Genomic DNA, 14290 nt, shown 5'->3' on the forward strand with positions numbered 1-14290 from the left:
CGCGCCTCCCCCACCATGTTTGTGAGCGGAACGGTTAGGCGAATTCGGTTGGAAGAGCACTTGTTCCTGGGTCGTGGTGCTGGACAGACATGGAGACGCAGCTATAAAATTGTCCGAAATCTGCTCTGTAATAAAGTCCTGATGTTGAAATCAGGTGCTAAATTACCACTGAACCCCATAAGGGAATGGATTTTCTTAATTCACTCGAATTTCAGTAGACTTTGCGTTAGTGCCTTGTTCAGGCAACACACCATGTGCCTTAAGCTCACTGTCACGTTATTGCTCTGTGCTTAACGGAAATTCACTCATTCAATGTATTTTAATCAGCTCCTCCATTTACAGTAATATTTTGGGGATTTTTATTTATTTTCGATATGTTTTCTTTGTGAACTTGCTTTCGCGCCACGTGCTCGGTTGGAGCAACCGCCGCAGTGATAAATTGTAGTTTCATGTACCTTAAGCTCATGGTCACGTTATTGCTCTGTGCTTAACGGAAATTCACTCATTCAATGTATTTTAATCTGCTCTTCCATTTACAGTAATATACTCCTGGAAATGGAAAAAAGAACACATTGACACCGGTGTGTCAGACCCACCATACTTGTTCCGGACACTGCGAGAGGGCTGTACAAGCAATGATCACACGCACGGCACAGCGGACACACCAGGAACCGCGGTGTTGGCCGTCGAATGGCGCTAGCTGCGCAGCATTTGTGCACCGCCGCCGTCAGTGTCAGCCAGTTTGCCATGGCATACGGAGCTCCATCGCAGTCTTTAACAATGGTAGCATGCCGCGACAGCGTGGATGTGAACCATATGTGCAGTTGACGGACTTTGAGCGAGGGCGTATAGTGGGCATGCGGGAGGCCGGGTGGACGTACCGCCGAATTGCTCAACACGTGGGGTGTGAGGTCTCCACAGTACATTGATGTTGTCGCCAGTGGTCGGCGGAAGGTGCACGTGCCCGTCGACCTGGGACCGCACCGCAGCGACGCACGGATGCACGCCAAGACCGTAGGATCCTATGCACTGCCGTAGGGGACCGCACCGCCACTTCCCAGCGAATTAGGGACACTGTCGCTCCTGGGGTATCGGCGAGGAACATTCGCAACCGTCTCCATGAAGCTGGGCTACGGTCCCGCACACCGTTAGGCCGTCTTCCGCTCACGCCCCAACATCGTGCAGCCCACCTCCAGTGGTGTCGCGACAGGCGTGAATGGAGGGACGAATGGAGACGTGTCGTCTTCAGCGATGAGAGTCGCTTCTGCCTTGGTGCCAATGATGGTCGTATGCGTGTTTGGCGCCGTGCAGGTGAGCGCCACAATCAGGACTGCATACGGCCGAGGCACACAGGGCCAACACCCGGCATCATGGTGTGGGGAGCGATCTCCTACACTGGCCGTACACCACTGGTGATCGTCGAGGGGACACTGAATAGTGCACGGTACATCCAAACCGTCATCGAACCCATCGTTCTACCATTCCTAGACCGGCAAGGGAACTTGCTGTTCCAACAGGACAATGCACGTCCGCATGTATCCCGTGCCACCCAACGTGCTCTAGAAGGTGTAAGTCAACTACCCTGGCCAGCAAGATCTCCGGATCTGTCCCCCATTGAGCATGTTTGGGACTGGATGAAGTGTCGTCTCACGCGGTCTGCACGTCCAGCACGAACGCTGGTCCAACTGAGGCGCCAGGTGGAAATGGCATGGCAAGCCGTTCCACAGGACTACATCCAGCATCTCTACGATCGTCTCCATGGGAGAATAGCAGCCTGCATTGCTGCGAAAGGTGGATATACACTGTACTAGTGCCGACATTGTGCATGCTCTGTTGCCTGTGTCTATGTGCCTGTGGTTCTGTCAGTGTGATCATGTGATGTATCTGACCCCAGGAATGTGTCAATAAAGTTTCCCCTTCCTGGGACAATGAATTCACGGTGTTCTTATTTCAATTTCCAGGAGTGTATTTTGGGGATTTTTATTTATTTTCCATATGTTTTCTTTGTGAACTTGCTTTCGCACCACGTGGTCCATTGGAGCAACCGCTGCAGTGATAAATTATAGTTTCGGTCTGAGAATATATTGTACACGATGAATAATCATACGATAGTGAGCGAGTGTAAAATAGGAATAATCGTGTGGGTCCATATTTTTCTTGGTTTCTGTTGGCTACTCAAACTTGGCCATGTGGGTTGAAGAGCATTGAAGTGATGTTTCTTGTGCACCCCAATAACGAGTTGATTTGTTGGCGATGTTGTGCGTTAAGTAAAATACACGTGCCACTAGGAAAAGTATCGGATTTTAATGCCCACTGATTTGATAAATATTTGCGAAATACTCTTCCACCCTGACCCAGTTTTGCTTGTATAGTCTTTGCGGAACTTGTTCTGAGTAATCTATAGTAACTGAATGTAATAACCGAGGGTATAGATATAATGGTGCGGTTGTATAGAATTACATTGTGGGCAGGTCTGCGCTCCTCTGTCCCATTCCATAATTACGTGGCGAAACTGAACCATGTCATCAGCCTGAGACCGGTTATGATGATGTACATTGCAAGAGAAACAGGACTAGTTGTTGAAGTACCATCGGTAATGAATAAATATCAATTAATCTCTACCCTCGACTGATTATTTACTCCTTCCATCATAAAGAATAGGTGGCAGTCACTACCACAGTCGATTTCTGGGTCATGAAAGCAAATAAAAGCTATATAATGCCTATTAATCCCTGTATAGGTGCCTTCTGTAGTGGTTCAAAAAACGCGTTATCCATTGCGTTCGAATTTCTACCGGTTCGTTAAAACCTTCCGCTAGAAATTATTAATACCCAGCAATAACCCGCAGGGGCCAGTAATTTCGTGGACCACACGAATTTAAGAAATCATTTACTGCAGATGGTAGCTTGCAGGAGCGGTAGGACATGTCAAAGCGATGGTAATCTACCTACTTAGGTGGACTTATACAACCACCAGTACTGGAAGGTTACGTTGCAATTTGTACATACTTGTGTATTACTCGTACATAAACTCATACTGGCCATTACTATGTACTTGGTTTTATTTTAGCGATCCACTATTACCAATAAAGCGATGCATAGAAATGAATAAAAATACACACGAATGAAGAAACGTGAAAAGATGTACATAGAAACACATATGTGCTCATTAGAGAGCCGTCTTCCCACTGGAAATTCATTTTATTGAATAACTTTGCTTGTAAAAAGATAAATAGACACCTTTGGTTTCAATAGTATGAACAATTTATAGTGCCTAAAACTGAAAAACTATATGCTTTCGTAACATGAAATTTCATCTTCTACAACTCTGATTACGTTTTCCATTTGGAGTAGGCATTTTTGAGTTACAGGAGTTGAAGACGATTTTTTAGCCCAGTTGCTAAAAAAGAACGAACTTTGACAACTTACTGCAGCCAGATGGCTACACCGATATTGGCATTTACGTAATAATTCGATGCAAAATTTAATGCTCCTTAATTTTGCTAGTAGTGAAATTCTGAGTAGGATGCATTTACTACAAACTATTTCACGTACAGCACTACTAACTTAAGAAAACTCTCAGACATGCACTTTTGTTCATGTTGATATGCTCTGAAGTTAGGGATGAGGGATTCTCTGAATGCTAAAATTGTATAAAGCATTGCTTTATTTAAATTTGTTTAAAATCTGGTAGATGGTTCCTTAAGACAGTATTAAGCTGACAAATCATACATTCCACATTACACTTCAAGCCATGAGAGTCTCTGTTTTCGTTAGTAGTATTATTTTTAAAATTTAGTAAGTACAGCATATATTTTTCGCTATATTGTTTCAGTTGAAGCTTTGTTATATAGCCAATTGGGTGAACAATGTTTTTTTTTTTTTTAATTTGTGTGACCATAGTATCCATAAATACTGTAGAATTATTTGTAGATTTCGAAACCATACTTGCAACTATGAAAAATTTAATAAAAAACACACAGTTTCCCGTACGACTTTCGTGAAACAGCGAGGTGGCGCAGTTATAGCACAATGAACTCGCATTCCGGAGGACCACGGTTGAAACCCGAGTCCAGGCTTCCTGATTGGGTTTTCAGTGACTTCCCTAAATCGCTTCACGCAAATGCCAGGACAGTTCTTTTGAAAAGGCACGGCCGACTTCCTTCAGCAACGGGACCGATGACCTCACTGTTTGGTCCCCTCCCCCAAATTAACCAACAAATGACTTTAATTTTTTCCTAGCAGATATGCAGCTCTGATTCCAAGAATCCTCCTTGGTAGGTTCCTTCTTCCGCATTGATTGACTTTGACCACAGCAGCAGACGAATGTAGAGTTTAGTAGTTCGTGTAATGCGTTTGTACGGTATTGTGTTGCGTTTTCTGTGTAATATGTAAGTGATTTGATGGTGGAGACAGGAAATCACGGAAAGACACATATTGAGTGTGGTACTAAGTCAATACTTAATTTTTATTATCATTACAGCTAACTGCGTCGAATGAAGTAGTTTGCCAATGCCTTGTAATGATGCTATAGTAACTGTTCGTACAATTATAATATTAGTTTAATTTCATTTATTGGGCACATTTGAACGATAAGTTTGTTCCACATTTAATTCTTGTATCATCCTTGGCGCTTGTGGTTATGGTTTGAGATAGCCTTAGAATTTCGTAAGTAATTATTTCAGGTTATGTGTATCAGAACCAAACACTTGTTATTTTCAGTGAGCTTGTGTTTCCGCATTGCGAGCAGGAGGTGACTAGTATTTAGACAAACATATTAGCGCACATTACGTACCTGTGCTGTTCGGTAATTACGAAGAATACCAGATCGACGCGTGGGTATGTAATGTGCTTGTTATTTTCGTTCTGTTCGATAAAATTGCTAAATGTTTCCCGTGACTTAGCAAAAGAACCGCCAGATATTTTGATGTGTTGTCTGTAATTACCGGAAAATTGTCTGGGTCGACAGAAGCGTCCGATCCCACGCGTTGGCTTTGACCCGTGACGTAAGGGTGTTGTCGTGTGTGACGTCATGACGGCACGGAGTTTGGTTTGAGTGTGGCTGTCTCCAGTTCTGTTTTATCTTATTTTATTTACTTTTTTGATCTGTTCGTTCTATCCCGTGAGATTTTTTTTAAGGACAAAAAACACTAATCAGCTACTGAAGCATCTTTGCAGGGGTTACGACCCCTGGGGAGGTGGGTGGGTATTCATGCATGGCTGTCTTCACTTACACTTTGTAGCTACGCAAAGCGTCTAAATTTGTTTATATTTAGTTGGCCCCTCACCCAAAACACCCCATTTCCCGCGCTTGTCCCGTTAGTGTCATTAGGCTTCTTGTGGAAAGTGTGTGTTTGTTTTTGTTTCCGCCATATTTGTGACGTTATGGGTCAAAGCAGACGGGCGGGATCGGACGCTTCCGTGTTTCAAAATGTCTATGTGCTGTGGTGGTTAGAGAAAGTGAAGGTCAATGTGAAATACTATGTGGTTGACGAAAAAAGACCCTCATGAAGTTCACACACACGCTGCATTCATAGTGTCACATTTACTTGTGTTGTGCATGCGAACTTCGGTAACAATATTTGTGAAGGAAGGAATAGGGACGGTAAGAGCTCACTGTAATCTGATCTGTAGTTCGCCCGGGTTGTAGCGCAAACAGTTGTACTGCCGATACATCAGATTCGTTAGCATACGTTAATACAGAGTATCAGGGATTGGTTATGTTGTTATGAAAGAGAACGCTGTAGAGGGAATTCATTGTGTTGTGTTTTCCATGGATTAATGTGCCTATGTGCTCCATAGTTCAGTAAATAGTGTTAACTGCTGTTTGTAGTAATGTGCACGTTTCAGTCTATGGAAGCATATGGGAAATGTAATTGACTCTGTAAGGCCTACTGGGTATGTGTAATTGCCACCGTCAAAAGCATCCGAAAACCGCAGAACATTGTCATGGGTACGCTTATGAGAAAGTAATTTCACTAAGTCTTGTTAGAGGAATTTAATCGGTGTTAAATCTTGACAGTCAAGAATCATTTATTTTTCTATGCAACGTGCAGGCAGCAGTGTAGGTTTTTTAGTGACTGGGTAAAAATTGCAGCATTGCTCTTTATTGAGTTGATAACGTTGAATGTAGATGACTGTATAAGGAAAACAGTTGTTAAAAATACATACTAAACTGACTGGAAAAAAGAAAGTTCTGTCTGTATGGGTGGATTTTCATGTTCTGCTTTTATGAATACCATGAGCAAATATGGGTTTATAGATTGATTGAAAATGCAGCCATTATGATTGAGAAATAATTCTTTTCTGTTCTTGCATATGTTGTCAAGAACATAATTATAAACCTCTTACATTATTCTATATATTAAGGAATTTGCAGGATACATTGACAGGCTTCGATATAGCTTGAGACTCATTTTAATCTTTTATTCTTCATACATAAAATTGTCTACAGTAAATAGATTTGTCTGGTAAATTCACTTTATCTTAGTTGCTTCACATGACAGTTAGAAATTTATGTGGAAAAAGAAAGATAAGTCAGCTACCATATTCAGAATAAGACTGATTACCACAAGCAAATGCTACTAAGTAACAGCAGTAACTGAAAGTCATTTGTTTCCATTGTGTGGGGGTTTTTGTTTTCTCTCAAATTGAGTTTTGTTTTCCATTAATGACACTGACACTTCAGAGTCCTCATAACCAGCAAGTTGTAAATCAGTTAATTTTGTCAGGTTCTTTGTCCCTCGGCCATTTTTAAATTTTTCATATGCATCAGCTCATTTGCTGCAGCCAGAAAATACTGCCTGTGCACTATGTCGAATAATAACAATGTAAACATATCACATTGGCTTTCTTGGTTTTCAGTGACTTAGGAGGGCAATCATGGACTGCAAGGGAACTAGTTGGGTGAAAAAAGAGAAGAATGAAATATATGCTGAACCAGAATCCTTGGTAAATAGCTTCTTGTATTTTTTACCATTGTTCCATTAATTTCTTTGTGCAGTGTGGTGTGTAAACAAGCAGATTACATGTCCTGTTGTATGTCAGATGAAATATTTGGTATTGGCTGTCGGTTTTGCTTCTTGACCAAACGAAGTTGACTGTTGGCTGTGCAACGTATTTGCAATGGATTGGTGTCTTGTAGTATATGATGCTGCTCTCTAATATTTAATATGTTTAAAAATTTCTGCAGCTTATTGTTAGTGTGATGTTGGCATCCCAGTAGTCAATGATAACATGTTTACTGTCTACTAGGAAATTGTCAAGTGTTCTTTAGTTGTGACGTTTGCAATCACTTGTTACAAATTAATTTCCTGCTTTGAGATTTAGTTCAGTGTGTTGTTAATGTCTAGATTTGTTCCTTTTTTAGAAAGAGGTATTATTAATGGATATGATAAAGTAATATACGAGTGGACTCCACTTGCTAGAGTGCAGATGATTTAGCTACTACTGTAGATCAGTTGTATAGTTTGCTGGACGAATTGATCATATGCTATATTTGTGGTCAATTTTTAAGTTGACCAGAGTTGCTTTCTCAGACAAGAGGGATATATATGTGGATTTATTGCAAAGACAATATTTGATAGTCTATTTGTCATGGTGCCTGATGAAGAAATCTAAACTCATGATCCACAATATTCTTTCCTGGTGTATAATTTTTGCTATTGTTCATTTAATTGGTTTTATACCCTCAAAGTTACTGTTAGCAATATTACCATTCTTGATCTGTTTTTGTTTTGTCAGTAGGTATTTAGAATCAATTAAATTTAGGGAAGTGGTAGGGGACCAAGAGTTGTTGTTGAAATCCTTTGAGGAGCTTAAATGAAAGAACAGTTGGTAGTGTAATGTACAACCCTAAAAAGGAAATGGTGGTATGCTGAAACTAAAAGGAAAAAAGTAGTGTTACAGTTTTAACTACAGAATGTTGGAATGTTTGCAGTGGTCTTTAACCAGTAGATCTTCACATTACCACTCTAAATATTTAGTATCATATAAATTACTTGAATGTTAATATAATCAGAGTTAAACTGTCTGGGCTTAAGTATGACACGTCACGTCTGTAACATACAACATATGCTTACAGGTTTGGTGATCATAAAAGAAGTAATTATAGCAGAATGTCACTGTCAGCTTCAGGCAAATTAAAACATGCTGAAGTTACTGTTAGAGCTCACTCCTTGATTCATTTTTTCTGAGATTAGCAGGATTTTCAATTTTCCAGTGTGTGGCCATCAACATTTTATGGAAAATTCACTCCTCATCGAGCTGGTTTTGAAAATATATCCTTCATTTCTTTCTTCATCAAAGCGCTGTAATTTCTTTTATGTAGGTAGATCAAAACAATCCTGTGACACTGTTAAGATGTCATTTGCTCTGAATCATTCATCTTGAGAGTTTCTCTAGAAGCAGTGAAAACACAAATGTACACTCACACTAGACAATGTCATGTTATAAAAGTAGCCTTGTCAGGTTTTTGTTAGCGTCAGCTGCCAAAGTCTGCGTCAAGTAGGACCTTCCTCCCCCTCCCCCCCCCCCCCCTCCCCAACAAAAGAAGAAAACCTTTGTGCTTCGAATTTCTCACTTACCTTTCTTTCTATGAACTTGGTGTGTGTAGTGTCGTGCTCATATTCAGGTTGTTCATTCTTCTAGTGGTATTGTAGTTCGTGCATTGATATCAAAATGTCACCAGTTGGTAAAGGCAAGTAGTTGTAGATACAGCACACATGCCTTTGCTGTACCAATCTTCTTATCACTTCTTTTTGGAAGAACTACGGAAGTGAGGACTATATTGCACCTTCATATCATGTGTTACATCTGTATTGTAAATGTATCTGTTTTTCCATTAGCTCAAAGCTGTGTAACTGAGCAATTGCTGTTCAAGCTTTTAATGTGAGGTTGTATCTGAACTGGTCCAATGGTGACAAGCAAAACTTAGTTGCCTCAGTTGTGTTTTCCAAAGAACAGAGAAATTAAAATCAAACACGGGAAATGACAGAATAGAGTAATGATATGCAAAGCATGCGTTCCAACTCAACACATTGAGGAGACCTTAGGTTGCAGGTAGGTAGAATGAATTGACTGCTAAATATTTAAGCTTTTGGACAAAGTAATTCATATGAAATATATAACACTAGGCCATGAACACATCCAATGTGAGTAGAAATCTGTTGGAGAGAGAGGTAAAGAGGTGCTGTGGGGTGGGAAGTGAGGGATAGCAGGGTAGGGGTGGAGGTGATGCTGTGCTGCCTGTGGTATTGATCAAGGACATGGGGGGACAGAAAAGGGCTGCTAGGTGCAGTGTTGGGAGGCTGTGGGGGGGGGGGGGTGGAGTTCTGGGATAGGTGTGTGCAGTGCTAGAATGAGAGCAGGGTAGGGAATAGGTGGGGTGGAGCATACAGACTAGTGAACGTTGAGGCTTATGGGGATGACTGATATGTTGTACGAAGAGTTTCCATTTGCACAATTTAGAATAGCTTGTTATGTGTGTGTGTTTTTTTTAATGTGCTCCCAAAGATGGAATCTTTGCTAATCTTCAACCTACCCTGCCAAAAAAGACACCAAACATTTCCTTCACTGAGCTCCACAGTTCCTGCTCCTTTACCATTTGGCACCCTGCTCATCATTGTCAGTGCTATCACCCTCTATGGTTACATCCCCCCCACACCCATGGCTTTCTGTTACTGAACAAAACCTTTCCCAGTATCTGACATACGTGCGTGGCAAGCACGGGGCCCCGAGCCATTGCAGCCTTCTTTCTCTCCCAGGCTGCATTTCCCCCCCAGGGGGTCCACAACTCTTTTGTGGATACGTGCGTGGCGAGCACGGGGCCCCGAGCCATTGCAGCCTTCTTTCTCTCCCGGGCTGCATTTCCTTTCCCTTCCCCTCCTTTCCCCTCCATGCTCCTTTCCCCTCGCCCTCTCCTCTCCCTCTATTGGTGTCCTTGCTTATGTTGGCCCCCACTATCCGCCTGGTTCTGTTTGTTTTACACTTTGGCTTTGTTGCGTAATCATCTCCTCCTTTTGGCATTTCTTGGTCCCCCTCTGGGGTTTGACCTCCATTCCAAAATTTCTCTTCCGTAGTGTGAGCCATTTGGGGAAGAGCACCTTACCTAGTGTCTCCGACGTGTGCCCTCCTAGTACATTCCACCTTTTCTTTTACGTCGTTGTCTGATGCTAGGGTGCATAGCCAGCACGGTAGCCAGCCCGTGTGGTGGGGTCGCTATGTACCCTTTTGGTTGAGCCCCCTGAACACACAGGGATCACACTTCTGATACCTGAGCTGTGACCTCCTCATGCATGCCTTGGAGTGGTTGCTCGTCATCCTGGAGCATCGGAACTCCCGGCAATGGCCGCCGTGCCAGACGGCCCTTGCTGTGGCTGGGTGGCGCCCGTGAGGAGAGCCCCTGATCGGAGTGGGTGGTATCAGGGCGGACGCTATGCAGATGAAACGCATACGGGTCCAAAACTCTGGCCGCTCTTCTGCGGCCGTCTCTCTGCGTGGTACTGATTCCTCAAGTGCTGCTTCTCTTGCCCCTTCGGCCTTCCCTTCCGTGGCTACCCCCTGGGAGGAGGGTCAGGCCCGTCGTCTAGGGGCAAAACCTTTCCCCCGTTATCTAGTTTGCACCAGGACTGATGGAGATACTTTCACCAGTGTCAAATCTTTATTCTTTGTGGAACACATTGAAGACAAGTTCGGCGAAGTGGACTCCTTGAACAAGATGCGGTCTGGTTCGTTGCTGATAAAAACTGCTTCGGCTGCCCAATCTGCGGCCCTTCGTGCCTGTACCCATCTTGGCACAATTCCCGTGTCCATTACCCCTCACCAGTCTCTAAATGTGGTACAAGGTGTGATTTTTCACAGAGACCTCATCCTTCAAACTGATGAGGAACTTCGGGAAAATCTCGGATGGCGGGGTGTTCACTTTGTTCGGCGTGTTCAGAAGGGTCCTAAAGATAATCGTATTGATACTGGTGCCTTTATCCTGGCCTTTGAAGGGGATACCCTTCCTGAGACAGTTAAGATTATGGTCTATCGCTGTGATGTGAAGCCGTACATCCCACCTCCTATGCGGTGTTTTAAGTGCTTGCGTTTTGGCCACATGTCTTCTCGCTGTTCCCAGGACCCTCTCTGTGGTGACTGTGGACGTCCACTCCATGAGGGGAGTCCCTGTGTTCCCCCTCCTGTATGTGTAAATTGTCATGGTAGTCATTCTCCACGTTCAGCAGATTGCCCAGTCTATAAGAAAGAAAAAAAAGATACAGGAGTATAAGTCCCTTGATCGTTTAAGCTACACAGAGGCCCGTAAGAAATATGCACGATTGCACCCTGTGTCCATGACATCTAGTTACGCCTTGGTTACATCTTCATCCCTTCCTCCCCCTTCCTTACCCCCATCCCGGACCCCTCTCCTTCCCCCCTCCCCTGCGGCTCCCACACCTTCTCCTCTGGGCGCTGCTCCCCCTCCCCAGCCGGAGAAGTGTCCCACTCCATCGGCGTCTGCCGGTCAAGGGCGCCTCTCCCGGGATGCCCCTTCCCGGCACCTTCCAGGTCAAAGGTCTGCTGCAGCGCGGCGACCGCGAGAGCCGCGGTCTATCGGCCCCCAGGTCGCCCGGTCTCTTTCTGTTCCTGATCTTGCTGCAGCTGGCTCCATTATGCCACACAGCCCTCCTCGATCTCAGCCTGAAAAGAAGAAGAAACATAAGTCCCGGGACAAAGAGCCTCTGGTGTCACCGGAGGTCCCTTCCCAGACTTCACAACCGGATTCTGACCTGTCGTTTATGGATGTCGCCCCCTCCTTGTCGGTGACGGGTGGGGACCCGGCGGTATGACTGGATTTAGCATGTTCAGCCCTCATTTAAACCATCGTTCTGTGGTTCTCCAATGGAATTGTAATGGCTACTATCGTCACCTTCCGGAATTGAAATCCCTTCTTTCGTCCTACTCAGCAGCTTGTGTGGTTCTCCAGGAATCTCATTTTACTGATGCTCACTCACCGACCCTCCCTGGGTTCCGTGTTTTCTGTCGAAATCGGGTCGGACCCTTGCGGGCTTCTGGTGGCGTTTGTACGTTGGTCCGTACAGACATTGCTAGCACGTGGATTCCTCTCCAAACTACATTGGAAGCGGTTGCTGTTAGGGTCCACTTAGACTCTGCAGTCACAGTATGCAATCTTTATCTCCCTCCTGACAGGACTCTTACACCTGCTGCCTTAACCACCCTTCTTCAGCAACTTCCTCCTCCCTTCCTCCTCCTTGGGGATTTTAATGCTCATCATCCTTTGTGGGGCAGTGCCTTTCCATCTAGACGAGGTCTTCTTATAGACCAATTTATTGCAGACCACGACCTGTGCCTTCTTAATGATGGCTCCCCTACTCATTTCAGTGCTGGTCATGGTACCTTTTCTGCCATTGATCTTTCTCTTTCTTCTCCCTCTCTCCTCCCTTCATTACACTGGTCGCCACATGACGACCTTTGTGATAGTGACCATTTCCCGTTGATTATCACGCTCCCTTCCCGCTCCCCGATGGACAGGTTACCTCGTTGGTCTTTCCACCGCGCCGATTGGCCTCTATATACTGCACAGGTCGAGTTTTCTCCCTCTTTGTCGGGTTGTATTGATGACGTCCTACGTGACGTGTCTGACACGATTGTTCGCGCTGCTAACCTTGCTGTCCCGCGCTCATCTGGACAATTTCGTCGTCGGCAAGTCCCGTGGTGGAGTACGGCCATTGCCATTGCCATCCGTGATCGCCGTCGAGCTTTGCAACACTTTAAGAGGCACCCATCTGTAGCCAGCCTTTCTACCTTTAAGCGCCTTCGCGCTAAAGCCCGTTATTTAATCAAACAGAGCAAGCGGATATGTTGGGAACGATTCGTTTCTTCCCTTGGTTCCACTGTCCCTCTGTCACGGGTATGGGCTACACTTCGCTCTCTCCAAGGTTGCCATCGGCAGTCCACCCTCCCAGGCCTTCACCTCCCAGATGGCATTTGTACGGACCCATTAGTTCTCGCAGAACATCTTGCGACCCATTTTGCAGTGGCATCAGCGTCGGCCTCCTATCCAGCTGCTTTCCTTCATCAAAAACAGCAGGCTGAAGCTGTCACCTTATGTTTCACCACTTGTGAGTCAGAATCTTACAACGAACCTTTCACTGAATGGGAATTTCTTTCTGCTCTATCTTCTTCTCACGATACGGCCCCTGGCCCAGATTCCATTCATAACCAGCTGCTTCAACATCTCAGTGCTCCACAACGGCACCATCTTCTTCGGGTGTTTAACCGTATCTGGCTCCAGGGTGACTTCCCTTCTCAGTGGAGGGATAGCATTGTGGTTCCTGTCCTTAAGCCTGGTCAGAACCCCCTATCTGTTGACAGCTATCGGCCAATTAGTTTGACCAATGTTAGTTGTAAGTTACTTGAACGGCTGGTAGCCCGTCGGCTCACATGGGTTCTCGAATCTCGGGATCTATTGTCCCCTTACCAGTGTGGCTTTCGAGAGGGACGATCTCCAATGGATCATTTACTTCGCTTGGAATCCGCAGTTCGGCAGGCTTTTTCCCAGCGCCGCCATTTGGTTGCAGTGTTTTTTGACCTTCGCAAGGCCTATGACACGGCCTGGCGCCATCACATCTTACTTACCCTTCATCAGTGGGGTCTTCGGGGCCCACTCCCGATTTTTATCCGCCAGTTCCTGATCCATCGGTCATTCAGAGTTCGAGTTGGTTCTGCTTTTAGTTCTCCACGGACCCAGGAGACGGGCATCCCACAGGGTTCTGTCTTGAGTGTCCTTCTTTTCCTCATTGCTATCGATGGACTTGTGGCCTCTGTCGGTCCCTTGGTCGCCCCTGCCCTGTATGTGGATGATTTCTGCATTTGGGTTAGTTCCTCCTCGATGCCATCTGCAGAACGGCAGCTCCAGGTGGCTATACGGCGTGCCTCTGCACGGACCCTCTCACACGGGTTTCAATTCTCTCCTTTAAAATCGCGGGTGGTCCACTTCTGTCGCCGTCTTACGGTCCACCCTGATCCAGAGCTCTATCTCGCTGCACAAAGATTGCCTGTGGTTCCACAGTTTCGTTTCCTAGGTCTTCTTTTCGACAACAAGCTCACTTGGCTGCCCCATATCAGACTCCTGAAGGTAGGATGTTTCCGTAAACTCAATGTCCTTCGCTTCCTTGCCCACTCCTCTTGGGGTGCGGACCGTTCCCTCCTCCTCCGTCTTTATCGTGCTCTAGTTCTGTCACGTTTGGACTATGGTTGTCAAGTTTATGGTTCAGCTGCTCCGTCCACAC

General features: G+C 45.0%; 1 protein-coding gene across 6 annotated transcripts in view; it reads left to right on the forward strand.

Moving 5' to 3' along the window:
• The first annotated feature begins 4303 nt into the window (after positions 1-4303).
• Positions 4304-14290, forward strand: part of LOC124720084 (zinc finger protein 724-like) — a 107359-nt gene continuing 97372 nt past the window's right edge. For 4 of the 6 annotated variants that reach the window (XR_007006057.1, XM_047245359.1, XM_047245361.1 and 1 more), the window contains exons 1-2: positions 4313-4445; positions 6864-6950. Coding sequence is in view for 5 of the 6 variants with exons in the window: in XM_047245359.1 (XP_047101315.1) it covers positions 6882-6950 (69 nt within the window). In the remaining variant the exon portion in view is untranslated. Of the gene's footprint in view, positions 4446-4721; positions 4839-6863; positions 6951-14290 lie in introns of all 6 variants that reach the window. The other 2 variants (XM_047245360.1, XM_047245362.1) reach the window with 1 other exon arrangement.

The sequence above is a fragment of the Schistocerca piceifrons genome, chromosome 11 (genome assembly GCF_021461385.2).
Source record: "Schistocerca piceifrons isolate TAMUIC-IGC-003096 chromosome 11, iqSchPice1.1, whole genome shotgun sequence".
In the NCBI taxonomy this organism is placed as follows: Eukaryota; Metazoa; Arthropoda; class Insecta; order Orthoptera; family Acrididae; genus Schistocerca; species Schistocerca piceifrons.